The following is a 16,372-nucleotide window of genomic DNA, read 5'->3' as shown; positions in this document are numbered from 1 at the left end:
CTCTGAGGTGCCTGGAAGTGAAGTTAGGGAAAAGATCTTAGCTGGAGGCCTGCCACAAGACTAATAAGAAGAAACCCTGCTTCCGCTAAATCACTTTTGCCATTGACTTCCCCCAGGACAAATTTTGTCCTCAGATCTGGTCTTTCCTGACACATGCTGTCCACCTGGCAACAAGGTCAAAATCATGTAATGCAGAATCTGTTAATCAGAAGCAGGTGTATCCACACTTACTGTCAAAAGTGGAAAAACAAGTTGATGTTTAACAGGAATAAATGAGGAAGGGGGGAAGTCTTGGAGAACCGCATCTGGAGAAGTAATACAAGAAAGTGTTCCCGTATTAACAGATGACAAAATTATGGAAGCAGCATCTTACAGGATCCCCACTGTGACACAGAGAGCACGACGATGAAAGCCCACATTCACAGAATGGCAATGAAAGGTAACTGTCCCTGTGTCTCAGGAGCTTGAATCCAAGGGACAGAAACACAGGGAGCCTTACGGTGCCCAAGACGGGACACCCCTGGGGCCCCTTCTCCTAACCTCATCCCACCTCCCATTGTATATAATAAGGGGGGTTCAGGAGAGAAGGTGGACTCTAGACTCATCCACAGTCCCTACCCAAGAGTCAGAACAATACACGGCTGCCCAGCCTACAAAGATACCTCTTAGCAAAGGTGAGCGCTTTAATACTATATATAGTATATCCAAGTCACTATAAACATTTAAGAATCTTGAATATTTATGACTCTGCCAATGTCATTTATCCCACGTCTGGTACTTTATTGACAAAGATAATGACAACAATAACAAATGCTAATTGGAGTCTTCAGTCTGATGAAGGTTACTTTGCCCCTCAGCACACTGAATTCCAAGGACACTCCAAACTCACGGTGTGAAACTGGGCTTCCTCGGGTCTGCCGGCTGGACTGAACGGGTGTTCCGACATCCGCTTAGGAAGGAATTCAGGATGCAGACAGGAGGCCACCTTGTCGGCATTAATTACTATGGTGATGAGCACCTTAACAACACTTAATACAGTCAGGCTGATAATCCACATAAAACCACGTGAACTAGTTAACATTTTGAAGGCTTCCTCGTCACCAGCTGGTGACACCTGAAGGAAGCCCCCGGGTCACCGCTACCTGCACTGGCTGCCCCGGCGGGGATCCCGGCACGTCTGAACCGGGCAGAAAAGACAAAATACGTTCGAGGCAGCGGCCGACACTTGCCAATCGCTTCAGTGCCGCGGAAGCGTCTACACAGAAACGGCCCGCGCCCTTGCCCCGGCCGCTCCCACGCTCCCAGCCCTCACACGGCCACCCGGCAGCCAACATGGCGCCCCCACCCCGACGGCCCCCGGGGCGGGGCGGGGCGGGGCGCGACGCGCATGCGCCTCGCCACCCTCTCCCCCCCTCCCCCGGCGGGCAGCGCTGCAGCGTCCTGACATCAGACGCGCGGTCCCCCGGCAACGGCCGGACGTCGCGAGGCCGCCAGGAACCCGGAAGCGGCGGGCGAATAGGAGCGAGTGGCGCAGTCAGCGGGGCGGGCTCGGCGCGCGCGGAGGGCGGCAGCAAAGTAGTCCCGGGAAGCAGCGGCCGTTTGGCGGTGGTGCGCTGGGAGCTGGGCGCAGCGCGGGGAGCCTCGGCCCTATCGGCGCGCTCGGACCGGGCGGCCGCACCGCGCGGTCGGGGAGATGGCGGCGGACAAGGCTGCGGGTGAGTGCGAGGGGAGCCGCCGCCGCCGTCCGCCGTGGCCACCTCGGGCCTGGGCCGCCTGGCGCGGAGGGATACGCTCCCGCGCAGGGGGCGGTGAGTGCCGGCACGTCCCAGGCGGAAGGAGAAACGAGTACTTGGCTCGCTCGGTACTGTTTTCTTCCGCCGAGGAAGTAGTGCCCCCGCGGCGGCCGAGGTGGCCGGCCTGAGGTGCCGGCGAGGCCTGCCGCCTGTGGGCGCCTGTCCTGACGGGTCACCGGGCGGGCCGTGTGGGGACGGGGTCCCCAGTGCCCTCGGCGAGGGGGGCTGAGCAGCTGCAGCCTCCTGGCCTGGAAGGGCTGGGCGGGGAGGGCGTTATGGACGTATTGGCGGGGGTGGGTGTCTCCCAGAGCTGAACAACAGCGGCAGAAGTTGATCTTCTGGGTTAATGTGTTAAACTGGGGCATTCGGAAGGTGCTGGCGAGATTTGAATGCTTCGTGTTGCTACTTAATCTTTGGAGTTCAGTCTGATTCCCTCTGAGCTGCCACTTTGGTTTCAGGGGATGAGTGGGTCTTTCCTAAGCTCGGGCTGGAAAAGACACTGTGGAGAAAAATCACCGAGATAAAAAATAAATCATCTTCTGGTAAACACCCGAAATAAATCTCAAGTACAGTTGCTGTGTAATTCATTAGCATTGATAAGCTACTGCTTGTCCCCCTCCCGTAAGACTACCCTTCATGCAAAAAAATCCTCTGCAGGAAAGGTCCTTCCCTCAGATGGCAACTCAGTGGGGACGGAGAAGAGGGCGATGCGGAGGAAACCCAAAGGGATCTACCAGTGTTCTTTGGGTTTTTTCAGTTGGTTTTACGTGGCTGGGAGCTTTATTTAAATTTGCCTTAGGCATTTTTTTTTTTCTGGATGCCAAATATGAAACTCCTCAGTATTGGAAAAAGATTGTGGGAGAAATTAGTGTACTGTACTGAGTGAAGTGTACTAAACTATCCCGTGTTTGTTTATAAGCACTGTCTCCTAAAATACAAGAAAAAAAATGGCATTAAGTTTTTTATATTTTTGTTGTTGTTGCTCTTGGAAGAGTTGAAGGAACTTTTCAGTTGTACTTCCTTAAAAGAAAGTATGTGCTCAAATGAATCAAAGATGTGAGCTATGGCAAGATATTCTACATACTGTACTTGTTCATAGCAGCAAGTTACAAATAACTTTCCATTGAGAAGTGTTTGCTTTTTATCATACAATATTGAAGTCTATTACATTTATACTAGTAGTACAGTGTCTCATAGAAAACTGTAGTCTTGGTGCCACAAATTGTCATCTTATAAAGGCTGAACACTCTGGCTGGTCTTCATACCCTTCAAAATGCTTTTGGAGCAAGGGTTGGATGATAGATTCCTCCCCTTCCAAGGAAGAGATTATCCCCCTGCTTGTAGAGTTTGGAAATAAAAGATAATTCTAGAGGTGCTCTGGTATCCAACAGCACACTTCATGCATAATTTACAGGGCCTAGGAACAAGAGAGCTCAGGAATAGCAGTGCTTGGAGATACAGAGAACAGGTATGAGAAGGACAATGATTGCAGTCACTCTCCAGGTGTCTTCAGGTATGTGTATGTGGGAGATGTGGCTTCTTGTTGCTTAAATGATGTGGCAGCAAGCCAATGAGGAGAGCAATCTCCCTTTTGAGTTGGCAGTCTCATGCTTTTCCTTATTCTCCTCTTGTAGAGCCAGTTCTGGTTCTGCTGTCCACTGTGATGTAACTTCTCCAGTAGGAACAACTGCCTACTTGTGCAAAGCAAACAAACCTCCGTGACATAGTGTTTCTGCTGCTCAGCCCCAGGATTGCTAACTAGGAAGATAATTTCCTCACTTGCTTCTTTAACTTCAAACTCAGTGCAGCAGCTTCCTCCAGATCAAAATCTGAGCAATTGATTTTTACAACCTTTTCCAGTTTGCCCCTTTTGCCCCTCATCGCTAGCCTGATGTGTATTAGTTTTAGAGTTGCTCTGTACTTTTGAAAGTTGGACAAAATGAAAAGTTAAACTAACAGGTCCATGTGTAAATACCATTTACAGAGATAAATTGAGTCCTGTCATTTGTAAAGCAGAGATTCTGCACCATTTCAGATGTTTCAGCTGATAGTTGTAGCTACTTTATGGATAGGAGCATGTTGGTAGTGACTGCTGTGCCCTGTGTTACCCACACCACATGCTTCTGGAAGAATGCTGAAGATCACTAGATCTGAGTGAGCAAGTGGCATGCTCTATGTTTTGACAGGGAACAATGCCTCTACCTGTTTCATTTTCAAATGCCTCAAGAAATATGGAAATAATAGTTTTACTTGCTGTGGTCTTGCACTTGATTGCCATTTGCAGCTGAGAGAGCAGGAGTACTTTTTTTTTTTCTCCCCCCATTTAGGTGGAACTGGAGGGTTCTTTTCAGTATCTTGAGCCAGCCAGCTTTTAGGTGACTCCTGTCTGTGAGATCTCTTGATAATAAAGATCAGCTGAAGCAGTAGATCCTGGTCTAAACAAGAGCTGCAGGATTACAGTAGATTAGAAGGACCTTTAGCTCTTTAACATGTTTCAAGCGTGTCTGGGCAAAAAGGATAGAGAGTAGCCAAAGTGGTTTTGTTGTTTTTATTTTTGGTTGTTGTTTTTATTTTTTTTTTTTTCCCCAAAGGAAAGAGCTATGCTGTGAACCATGTCAGCAGGACTTTAGTTTTATTCTTTCTTGATAAGCTTCCAGTTCAGGTTTCACAAACCTGCTTTGTTTACTGAGTCAAGGTAGGTCCAGTTGATCGGATTACAGCCATAAAATTGACTTTACAGGAGAAGGGACAGCTCTGTTTTTGCTTAAAGTACTCCCCAGTTTAATTTTTTTTTTTTTTAATGTACCAGCAGACTTAGAGACACAGTGAAATTTGTAGACCTATCCTGATTTTTCCCTAGGAAATACATCGAACAGCTATGTAAGTGGTGCTTTTATTACACAACTTAGACAACAGTCTCTTTGGTTTATCTTTCACTTAACTGAAGACATCTTACTTTGGGATTCAGACTTCCATAAGCCCACCTTCGTTTGAGATGCTTGTTTTTACGAGCTTGCATACAGTGGCAGTAATGAGTAATGCACTCGGTAGTTGATGGCACTCTGCTATGTAAACCTTCGTGTGAGGAAACTCTTGACCAGACCAAGCATTATCAACTTCAGAAGTCTTAGAGTCTCAAGTCTCTGCACTATTGTTACTTTTACTAGCATAATCTAAAGGGTGTGCTGAGCAAGTAAAGCAGATAATGTAACTGTTAGCATGGAAGTTTGAGGGAAGATGCATTTGCTTATTTGCTGTTCTTCTGTTCAGCTGTGCAACCACAAGATTTAGAGCAGGAATCAGATCTAGTCTATGTTTAGCTTGAAGGAGAAGTGCTGCTGGTTCCTTTCCTCTTTTGCGGCAGAAAACCTTGGCACGTCAAAAATTTTCTGAGCTTTTTTGTTTTAATTTTTTCTCCCGCCTTTCCCTTTCAAAGAAAAGGCAGTGCAAGTGGTGTTGATCATGCCTTATGCATGGTCAGATTTTATATCAGGTGCATGCACTTCTGTAGCCCCCTGAGGATCCATCCCTCTGGAGTACTAAAATTGCTGAATCCTGAGTTTTGTCTAAATCACAGTGGGTTACTTTGTAACTTGCACATGGAAGATTGTTGAGATTTTAAAATCTGAACCTTGTTGGCATCTTGATGCAGGATGAAAATCACAACCAAATATTTCCAGTTCTTGCTCAAATATGTTATTGCCTAGGGCAATGGAAGGGATCTCACTGTCTTCCCAGCAACAAGCACAAACTATAAATAGATTACTAAGTCTGGTTTATTCCTACTGTGGATGTTAATTGATGAATCTTCTGAGGTTTGGTTGCCCTTACTGTTGTTGTTTGCCTTATATTTGTAAATTTTCATAGTCAGTAGCAGACGATCCAGATATATTGGTGGTGATGGGGAATGGATTTTGCAGTGGAACTCACAGATAAGTGTTTTCATTTGTTCAAAGTGAAAACAAAATTAGCGGAGTTTGCATTACATCTGTGAATTCTGGGGAAGAGAAAGAAGACATGAATTTACAAAGCCTACCTAGCCTATTAAGATAGCAAAAGGTAGGTTAGAACAAAGCTTCCACTGTGAAATTCAAGAAATAATTTTCTGCAAGAGTGGAAACCATTGCTGATTTATAAAGTCTTTGTTTTGAAAACATTAAATTATTTTTGTATGTTGTACCACGAGTTAACGCTTCTAGAAATAAGCTGTCTGGTGTGGTGGTTGTGTCGTGTTTTGCATTGGGTTTTTTCCTCCAGTAGTTTGTGTTCAGTACAAGGAAGGGTTTGGTGGTGTTTTTTTTCAGCTTCTTTGACATGGAATGTCTGTGCTGTGGTTTTTAATGCAACTTTACTGAATTCTTAATTGCGTGATGACAGAAGGGTTCAGTAGACTCCTTTCTGAAAAATATGCTCAGTAGTGACTGAAAGGTAAAACATTAGGAATTCTATGTAAAAGAAATTGAAGACAATTAAAACCTTATTATATTGGAATATAAATGCTCAAAGGGGCCACCACCATAATTGCTACATGCTGTTCTTGTTGTCTTAACCTGGAAAAGGATATAGTAGAACTAGAGAAGATTCTGGGAAAAAAGTGGAGAAGATGCAGAATAAACTGTGCCTGCTCACCTTGGAAGAGAGATGATTCAAAGAAAGATCTGCAAGATCAGGAGTGAGGCTGAGAAAGTGAATAGGCAGCATTTGCTCATGTCGTGCAGTATAATCACTAGATAACATTTGATGGAGTATACTAAAGAGTACAAAAGTATAGAGAGTTTTAAAAAAAGATATATCAAGTCTGTCAGTGGTTATTTTTAATGATGGTTTGATTGCAGCCTCTTATTTAGGGAGACTTATTCTTCCAAAGCAGGGAGGTGGGTGGAAGTTCTGGTGTTTGCTCTGTTTTTTGTGTTGTTCCTTAAAGTATCTCTTGCTGTTTAGGAAGCAGCACACAGGATGCATGGGTTTTTAATCTAGCCCAGTGTGGTACTTATTCTATGATGTGTGGCCTTCACAGCTAATTTTTGTGCAAATAAAGACAATCCTAGTGTACGGTTGCAGGCAGCTTTAAAGAGAAATCTAAAGTGTATGCATTGTCAGTTAACTTGTAGGACTTTGCTTATTGATTGAGCACGGTAACTTAGCTAGGATTATTAAATTTACATTTTTTGGAGAGGAATTCACTAGGAGTGTAGGATAACTTGAGATATTTTAGTGTAGTAGGGATTCAGTGGTGCATTTACCTGGAAAGTTACTTGTACTGGCAGGAGGATCTTAAGAACTGGAAGAAACAAAATTTTTAAACTGAATAGCTGTCATCACATTTGCAAACTTTCTTGTAATCTTCTGTCCACTTTACAGATCAAAGTACTGAGAAACATGAAGGAGCGGGTACCTCTGGGATTACTGATCAGGAAAAGGAACTGTCAAGCAGTGCATTACAAGCTTTTCTGGTAAGACAAAGCCAAACTCTGAGACTTCTAATTTACCACATAACTGCTAAATGGGCCTATATAATTATTTTTCCTGTTTTCTTAGCACAGTTGCAAATGTGTTAATGAGATATTATATCAGAAGTAGCACTAGTAGTGTTATAAAGTCAGCACATGCGTTTTCTGTCTGCTATGATGTGAGAAGACTGAAGGGGGTACTTGAACAAAGTGTACAAGAGCACATTTAATCTTGATTCTCAAAACTCAGTAGCCTTAAAAGCTGTATAATGAGTTAATTAGAAGCAGCAGGCTGCTATTCTGTATCAGTGTTGGAAATGCATGATCTCTCTGAAGAATTAATTGCTTCAGGCTAAAAGTGTTGTGTTAAAGGGTTTAAAGGAACCACATGTATTTAAGAAACAGCAACCAAACAAACTTTTTTTCATTTTAGCATCTTGCTGTATTCCTTCACAAAAAGCATTGTATACTATCCTGTCACTTTACATTAAAACATATTCTTCAACACATAACACCTATAGGCAGTATTTACTACCTGTTTTGTGTTTCTTGGAAGATTTTATGTGTGTGTTAAAATTCAGGTACCACATGTTTCAGTTTGCTTCTTTGTCTTCTAATTTTATTTAGTGTAGCAAGTGACAGGAAGTATAATTGCTTTTCCTTTCAATTGTTGTGCTCTTATTATCACAATGCCTTGCATAATTCAGTTTTGGATGTGTTAAATAGATCAGGGGAAGAATTTAAATACTGTCTTTTGAGATTCCTGCTTGTATATTTCACTCATTACTTTCATTTTGTCTGGAATGTTGTGACATGAAGTGCATGTAGTTGGTCCTTAAGCTGACTACAGCTGATAGATGTCTTGAGTGCTTTCTAGCTCAATTATTCTTTTTCAGTAACTTTTTGCTCATTGGCATTTGATCCTGAGAACTGAAGGCACGTGAAAGGGTTGTCTCTTTTCCACCTTGCCCACAAATCTATGTGCTAAAATATTTTGGTCTGCTGATGACTTCATCTTTAGTTTTATACTGGTCCACTGTATCTTGTTTATCTCATGACTTTTTTCTTGCTTTAAGAACTCTAATTTCATGGAGTTGTGAGGTGGTGACAGATCTGAGCAGAATTAATCTGGTGCCTTGTTTGCCAATTTTGCTTGCTACCGAGTTGCTGTAAATAGCTTTGTGGACTGCCTTGTGTGCTGCTTTATTGTATTGTGCTTCCGATTTCAGTCTCAATAGAATTACTATAGAATTGTATAGTATATTCTAGATCCTGTCTAGCAGAGTGGAGTAAAGGACTGTTAGCTGAGGAAAACATCACAAAATAGGTTGAGCATTTAAGGGTTCAAAGTTTTTAGTCCAACCATGGTTAGAAGCCTTGTTGCTGTGATCTGAAAGCTACTCCTGTTGAAGAGAAGCTCTGAGTGTGAACATGTGAAGAAAATCATTGGGTGATGAACTGTCTTAATTAAAGAGCATGCCAGCAGTTGAGTTGCAAGTCCCTGTCTTCATGCACATGATCACTAGGTAATCCATGCTGTTGATACTTAAAGTTGTGGAAATAATGTGTGTCAAGGTCCTGCTACCTCTCTCTGTAAATTGTATAACTGTGTTTTCACAGGAGACTGAAGGAACTGGGATGGCTCTGTTGAAAGTAGCTGCAGAATGGCAACTTTCTTGGGAAGAGCAGATGGACCACAGAGCCTTTCTCTGTTGTAATTCTTCCCTTAATAGAAGAAGTTAGGCAGGAGCCCAGGAGAAGCTCCATGGAATAGCAGTTAAAAAGGAAGTGGAGAGTGGTTGTGGTACCCAGGAGCATAGCTTTTGATTGTGAAGCATTGATAGAGATGGAAATGAATCTGCTTATCTGACTGACCAGACTGGAAGTAACTCTGATGTGGAAGAGGGGAAGGTGATGATTCCTGGATAGGAACTGAACAGTAGAGAGTAAAGGATCATTTAGGCTTAACGTAGTTGAAACAGTCTGGAGTTCTCTTTCATTCCTTGATGCCACTAAATTCCTTCTGCACAAACACAGAAAAGACTAAAACCAAAAGCAGAAAGAAACGAGCCATTCTGAAGTCCTTGCTTATTGTGAGGTCCAAGAAAGGGGTTTCTTGATTATAATCACACCTCAGAGGAGCATCATGCTTGGATCCTAGTTTCTGTTTAGACATACCTAGATGATTGAATACTTCATTCAACAGCTAAAACTTGTAAAATATTATTTAAACCTTTACTGGGAAAGTGACACCTTCTTTTTCCAACCCATCTTAAGCTGACTTCCACAGACTAAATTGTAACTCACAGTCTCTCCAGATTAAGTGAGGAATAAACATAAAATGATAGGATGGGACTTAAGTAAGCAACTGAAGCTGCTCAATATGCATGTGATGGGGAAAGACCATGAAAACTGAGGAAATAAAGAATCTTGAAACTTAAAATAATGCAACAAAGAGAAATCAGAATACTTTTCATGGAAACATCTGTTTATAATAATCGGCTACTCCATTTGTCCTTCCTCCACAAAATTCTTTTGAAGTTTGGACATGACCTCAACTTTTAGACTTTCTTCTCATACATATTAATCTGCATAAATAATGAAGTATGTGTGTAGAAGTTTAGTTCGCTTCACTTGCTGTTGATAAAAGGAAATACTACTTTGCTCTCTAAACTTACAGAGGATACTTTCATTAAAACTTAGTAGCCTGCTAGTTTAAACTTTGTATCTTCTAATGCATGTTTCTGGTATGTTTGCAATTTCCAGGCTGGAAACTATGATGCTTGTTTACAACACCTAAATACCCTTCAAGACATAAACAAAGATGACTACAAAATAACTTTGAATACTGCAGTTGCAGAGTTCTGTAAAAGTAACCAGACTACAACAGACAATTTGAGACAAACCCTTAACCAGCTGAAGAACCAGGTAATGCAAAGATATTGATATGGTACTTGATTTTGAGTACTATTAATGGTGGTGAGATCTTCCAGTGAAATAGAAATAAAACTTCTGCCCCTTGTCTTCTAGATTTAATAAAGAAATAAGATAGTAACATTACTTTTAAACCTCTGAGTCTGTTTAATCATTTAGGACACTTTTTATAGTTAAGTTTTTACTTATTGTTGAAATTGATCTGAAGCTGAAATGTTTCAGAGGTTATAGCCCTAGAAAGATCTGCTATGTTCTTTCAATAGAAATTTCCTTAACCTGAAATAGTTTGTGAAATAATAAAGAAGTGAAAATGTTACTTTGCTACTCAATTAACAGCTTTCTATTTCATTGTAAATTTTTTGCTGGATTTATGTGGAACAACAATACATTTTATTAGCTTATAATTCTTACTGACCTATCTTCAGACAGATTAATACCTTAGGATTATTATTTTAAATATTTGACATTTTTTAAAGTTATAGGTATTGAAAGTTAAATGAAACGAGTGGGGTTTTTTTCAGGTTCACTCTGTTGTTGAAGAAATGGATGGTTTAGATGATGTTGAAAATAGTATGCTGTACTACAATCAAGCTGTTATTTTGTATCATCTGCGTCAGTATACTGAAGCTATATCAGTTGGGGAGAAGCTGTACCAGTTTATAGAGCCTTTCGGTATGTAGACAGAAAGAAGAGTTTTGTTCATGCAATGACTACAGGAAGATCATTCAGTCTTTCTCACTATCAGACAAGTGATTTGTAATTTGCCTAATATGGCTCTAAAAAGTAGGTTTTTAGAATAAAAATAAATAAGTAGGCTTCAGAATAAAGAATATGTTTTACTTATATCAAGGACAACAATTGATTTGGGGGGGAATGTATTTCAGAGACATTTAGCAGGCAAGTATAGTGAAACTGAAATGGATTTTTTGACAGCTTTAAAAAGTATTTACGTAAATAATATGTACAAACTAATTGAATTATTGAAAATCTAGTATTTTGAGTCATCATACAACTTCATGGGCGGGTGTGTATTTGTCAGGGCACTCGCAGTTTTAAATACCTGCATTAAGTCATACATAATTGTATGTGCTCATATCTGAATATAAAGTCTCCAGGTTTTATGAGCTATGGCACACTGTATAGTGGAATTGCCGTACTTGTATGAAGTAATTTCATAATTCTCATTGAATTTTAGAGGTGACAAGGCAGAAGGATGTATATGTGTGTCTCAATAAATTAAGTAAATGCTACCATTATTCTTCTTCAGTTCCTCCCAGTTTTCAATATGCCTATCTGGGACTAACTCTGTGAGGCCAGCCAAGCAGAGATGTGTTTGTACGGAATCCTTTCAAGTTCTGTGGGATTCTACATATGTATATGGCTCCATCTGTCTGTTTAGATGCTGGATCTTTGGTGCTGATCTGCTTAGACCAATCCTCAAAATTTAGAAACATGAAATACATGTTAAGCTGTCTTTAGTCTATGCTTTTATGCTGATGCCGTTTGAATGAATTACCTTTTTTTTCAGTATGTGTACTTCTCTGTATTGTGTTGATGTCTGCATTTTTTTTCTTACGTAATGTATTGATTTTTCTCATTGTGTTACATAGATGCACTTCATAGTTAATTTTTTTTCTTCGGTCATGTTTGGCAGGATTGGTATTAGACCTGTAAAATCATTTTTACTTCTTTGCTTTATACAGAAGAGAAGTTTGCCCAGGCGGTGTGCTTCTTGCTTGTAGACTTATACCTGCTAACTTACCAAGCTGAGAAAGCCTTGCATCTCCTTGCTGTTCTGGAAAAAATGATTTCACAGGGAAACAATAACAGCAAGAATGGAAAAAATGAGGTAAGCTTAAAATCATATGAATGCCACTAAGTCTTTACCAGAAGTATGCTTTAACTCAATCCAAAATTACTCTTTGAAAATACTTTTGAATAATAAAACTATTAGATCACTTGTAACTTCAGACAGCAACTTATACATGTTAGTAACTGAGTTAATTGTATACAGCAGCTGTTTATTCCCTCCCTTTTACCCTTTTCTCTTATTCCCAGGGAGCTAAGAAGTGTTTCTTAAGTCAGAGACTTGCATTGGAAGGACAGTTGTCTTCAGGGTCAAACATACATAGTTTTTCTTGCTTGTCTTGCATTATGACCATATGAGACCCTAAGTTTCAAAGGGGAAGTCAGTGTCAGGGAGGAATTGCAATTGCATACCATAGTATGGGAAGTCAAGTGTCTTTTTTACATAGCATCTGAAAGTATGAGGCATACTCCTAAATGAAGTCTTCTGTATGTGTCTTTTGGAAAAATCAGTAGAATGGGTAGTGGTTTGGAAGTAAAACCAGAACTCTTCAGTCTTTTCCTGTTGATGGAATGTCACACTTAAGATAAAACATTTTATCTTAAAGTATATAGTAATTCTACTGAAGAAAATATTAGAGAGACTCTAGAATGTGCATATCATCCTTCTGGGTAAGAGAATTCTTCAAATACCCTATGCTGCTCTGTGGTTGAGGTTAACACTAATGTTAATATATAATTCTGCTCTTCACAGGCTGGTGTGGTTGTTCGTGGATTTTGATTGTTAAGCTCAAGTTACAGTACTTGGTGGGATGTGTATTTTTTGACTATTAAATACTTGTTTTTCTTCTTCATGTGAGAGTGATAAAAATAGCCTATGAAAGAATCTGTAAACTGAATTTAAAAGGTGACTAATAGTAACACTTCCTTTTATTTGTTTGACAGTCAGGTAATAATACAAATAAAGATTCTTCGAATCAAAAAGCTGAAAGTGGAGCTTTAATAGAAGTTGCTAAATCTAAGATACATCAGGTAAGTGTCTGCATATTATTTATATAAGAACGTCGGTTCAAGTTTTCTTGAAACAGTGCCATCTGCTTCAAATCTAGTTCAGCATGAATTGTGATACTCTGTCTCTCTTTGAATTTCATGTTGTAAAACAAAAGAATGAATTTATCTAACTCTTCCTTTTTGTAAGATCCATGTAGAGGAAAAACTGACCTAACACAGAAAAAACCCCTATTTCAGTCCCTGCAGTTTATCATAATTTTTTTAAACTGTAGTTAGCTGTACTGACTTTATAACTGTTAGGCCTCCAACAGTCTAAAGCTGAGGTTCTGTTTCACTGTACTGTTCTGTGGAAAAATATGTGAAGAAGCAAAATGCTTCTCTATCGGCATTCACTTATTAGTGTTTTCAGTTTAGTAGATAAATGTCTGGAATTAAGAGGTTAGATTATTTTAATTAGTTTGTCATTTTAAGTGCTTGTATCTGTGTTTGAATATAGAGTAGCCGTTGACCATTGAACAAAGTGTACATCTACTTACTGTAAATACGAAGCCTATAAATTTGTTGTTGAAAGTCTGAACAGAATTTATTTTTTAGGAAGGCTTTTCGAACAGCTTTTTACTACGTATTTTTAAGCTGTGTATAGAATACTCTGTACTAAATCTCTAGATATGGTTCAACTTGCAGATCTGCACAAGTTGTTGGTTTTTATTTAACAAATTTAATTTTAATTTTTTTAACAGTATAAGGTGAGAGCCTATATCCAGATGAAGTCACTAAAAGCATGCAAAAGGGAGATCAAGTCTGTTATGAATACAGCTGGGAATGTAAGTATTCTTAAGGCTATTGTTTTTCTAATCTAGATCTGTTTTCTATCTTAAAACTGTATTTGCTAACTTTCTTTACAAAGAAAAGTCTTATTGAGGATGGATGTCTGAAATAACACTTTATGTAGTCAGTTGGGGTTGTAATCTCTTTTCTGCAAGTGTAATTAATGTAGAATTTTCTTATTTGTTCTGTTTCCAGTTGCTCAGAAAAATGCACTTTATTGTTAATGATACCAAAATAACAGTGAAACCCTGTATAATAAAGATGTTCAGTTTGCTTTATAATTTAAGCAGTGCAAAATAAGTTTTAGTTTACTATAAATGTTATGGGTATTACAAACTTCTGATGTCATTGGTGGTTTAAACCAGTTCATAAAAGATTAATTTGGGGATATGCAGGGTTTTGGGTTTTTTCTTTTTGTTGAAAATTTTTGGAGGCTTACCTCTTGCTAGAAAGCAGTTTCTTTTTTTATATAGGAATTCTCAACTCAGAATTACGTCCACCATCCCAGATAAGTTCTACATTAACTGAGGAGCAAGGAATGGGAGGAGAGCACTTCCCATTTGTTGCCAGTCTCAACAGCTGCTAGTTTGACAGAAATCATTCTGGATCATGAGGTCTCTGTTGGCAGACCAGGAAGATGACAGCCCAGGAGGAAGTTGTTGAACTCTGCAGGGAGGGAAGCATAGGGAGGAGTGTGCTAGAAGACAGGTTGGAGAAAGATACTCTTAAAAAAAAAAAAAAAGAGAGAGATCCTCTGCACTTAGTCATTGCCATGACAGAGTTCTCTAGAATAATGTTGGGGTTTAGAGCTGTAACAAAGAGTATGCATAGTTTTGTAGTTCAGAGGAGGTGAGTGTTAATCAGGTGCTCAATAAAGAAATGCTACTTCTTGAAAGTGTTAGGGCCTAAGCCCATGTATTTTTTAAATGACAGCAGAGCCAAGCTCTTTGTGGAGTGATTTAACACTAGCAGTATAAATCCTAAAACAAGATAATTAACTATTGTTTTCTCCTTCACAGTCAGCTCCTTCTCTCTTTCTTAAGAGCAATTTTGAATATTTGAGGGGCAATTATCGTAAAGCCGTCAAACTTTTAAACAGTGCAAACATTGCTGAACATCCAGGCTTCATGAAAACAGGTAAAATAGAAAACCTTCATCCTGCAAGTACTTAAATGTGTACTGTAATAGGACTACTTGTTGATATTAATTGTAAGCATATTAATGATTACTTAAGGGAGTAGGCTCTGAATGTCATAGGTTTATATGCTGGATATGTTTTCATCTTTCTTGTGCTCCTTCACGTAACACCGTTGTGTTTTTATTGAACGTTTTTCTAGACAATGTAGTGATTTTCTATGAAAATGGATTTGTGAAGGTGTAAATGTAGAATTTGCAGGGCTCATATTTGGGTCTCTAAATCAAGACATGAAACAAAAGGCAACATACTAGATCTAGAAATCAGATTTCAGATTGTACTCGGAGGACACTATAGCAGTTATAATGAAGATTGTGGAGGGAAATGTGAATGTTTCATGAAGTGTTAAGGTTTGACTTCTACCGTATGCCATTTTAAGTTACTTTTATATCTAGAAAGTGTATATGTGTAGACATGCACAGAAATGTAACAGCACATAAATTTGTATAATGTTTTAGATATAAAAGTTATTTATATACTATAAATATATATGCTGTGTATATATACCCTCACTGTATATGGTATTATTTAAATATATTTGAAATTTTAGTTGGCTGTTTAAAATATCAATTGAAAAATATGGAGAGAAAGTTGTGTCTTGTGTCAGTAGAGAGTTAGGATTTCAAAAAATACTTGTACTCTAAAACTACTGAATTTCTTTACTACTTTGTTCAATGCTGGTTTTGTGATAGTACTTTTAATTTCTTGTGCTGTAAGATCTTTTACCTAGTAGATATTGTTGCATAGATTGCAATTAGATGATAGAAGTTGCAGAGTTAGCCCTCTGAGTAAATTTTTTAAACTTCTGTATTTACAGATAAGTTTCATAGAAAACATTCAAAATATTTGCCATAATGCCTATTCTGGCATATTTTGACACTTCTTTTAGAATTTACTGTAACTTATCTTTCTGACAGTTTTTATGCTTAGAGTTCTCTTTATAACTTAAACATTTCTGGGAAGTTTTATTTTCATATAACTCTTTTGCACTAGCTTTTTTGCACAGTAGAATGTTCACTTAATAGTCTTCCTAGGTTACAATAAAATAATGTCTGGTTATTTTGTTACTGGTCTTTTTCTTGGTTGTTTGGATTTTTAGAGTGGTAGTGTGGTTTTTTTTCTTTTTTATCAGTGGTAACCCCGTAGAGCTGCAGTTAGCAGTAGATAAGTCAAAAGTTTAATTTTCTGTTCTTTATTATTTAGAAGGAATTTCTTTACAGTATTACCTGAACATTATATATTTAGGAAAGGGGGTGCATTTCCTGCTTGTATGGTTAGGTTGACATATTTGTTTATTTTATAAAACTTAGGAAGGTAACATCATTTGAGAATTTCCTTTTTACAAGAGCTGTCTG

The 16,372-nt window shown here is 39.1% G+C and overlaps 1 protein-coding gene across 1 annotated transcript in view; it reads left to right on the top strand.

Annotated features, from left to right (window-relative positions):
- The first annotated feature begins 1,461 nt into the window (after positions 1 to 1,461).
- Positions 1,462 to 16,372, top strand: part of CNOT10 (CCR4-NOT transcription complex subunit 10) — a 35,760-nt gene continuing 20,849 nt past the window's right edge. The window contains exons 1-8 of the mRNA XM_069770662.1: positions 1,462 to 1,715; positions 7,155 to 7,246; positions 10,010 to 10,171; positions 10,699 to 10,849; positions 11,881 to 12,026; positions 12,929 to 13,015; positions 13,735 to 13,818; positions 14,842 to 14,959. Of these exons, the coding sequence (XP_069626763.1) occupies positions 1,694 to 1,715; positions 7,155 to 7,246; positions 10,010 to 10,171; positions 10,699 to 10,849; positions 11,881 to 12,026; positions 12,929 to 13,015; positions 13,735 to 13,818; positions 14,842 to 14,959 (862 nt within the window). The 5' untranslated portion in view covers positions 1,462 to 1,693. The remainder of the gene's footprint in view (positions 1,716 to 7,154; positions 7,247 to 10,009; positions 10,172 to 10,698; positions 10,850 to 11,880; positions 12,027 to 12,928; positions 13,016 to 13,734; positions 13,819 to 14,841; positions 14,960 to 16,372) is intronic.

This window comes from Haliaeetus albicilla, chromosome 2 (genome assembly GCF_947461875.1).
Source record: "Haliaeetus albicilla chromosome 2, bHalAlb1.1, whole genome shotgun sequence".
NCBI lineage: Eukaryota > Metazoa > Chordata > Aves > Accipitriformes > Accipitridae > Haliaeetus > Haliaeetus albicilla.
The sequence above is the reverse complement of the archived record's forward strand: the minus strand, read 5'-3'. Positions and strand labels throughout refer to the sequence as shown.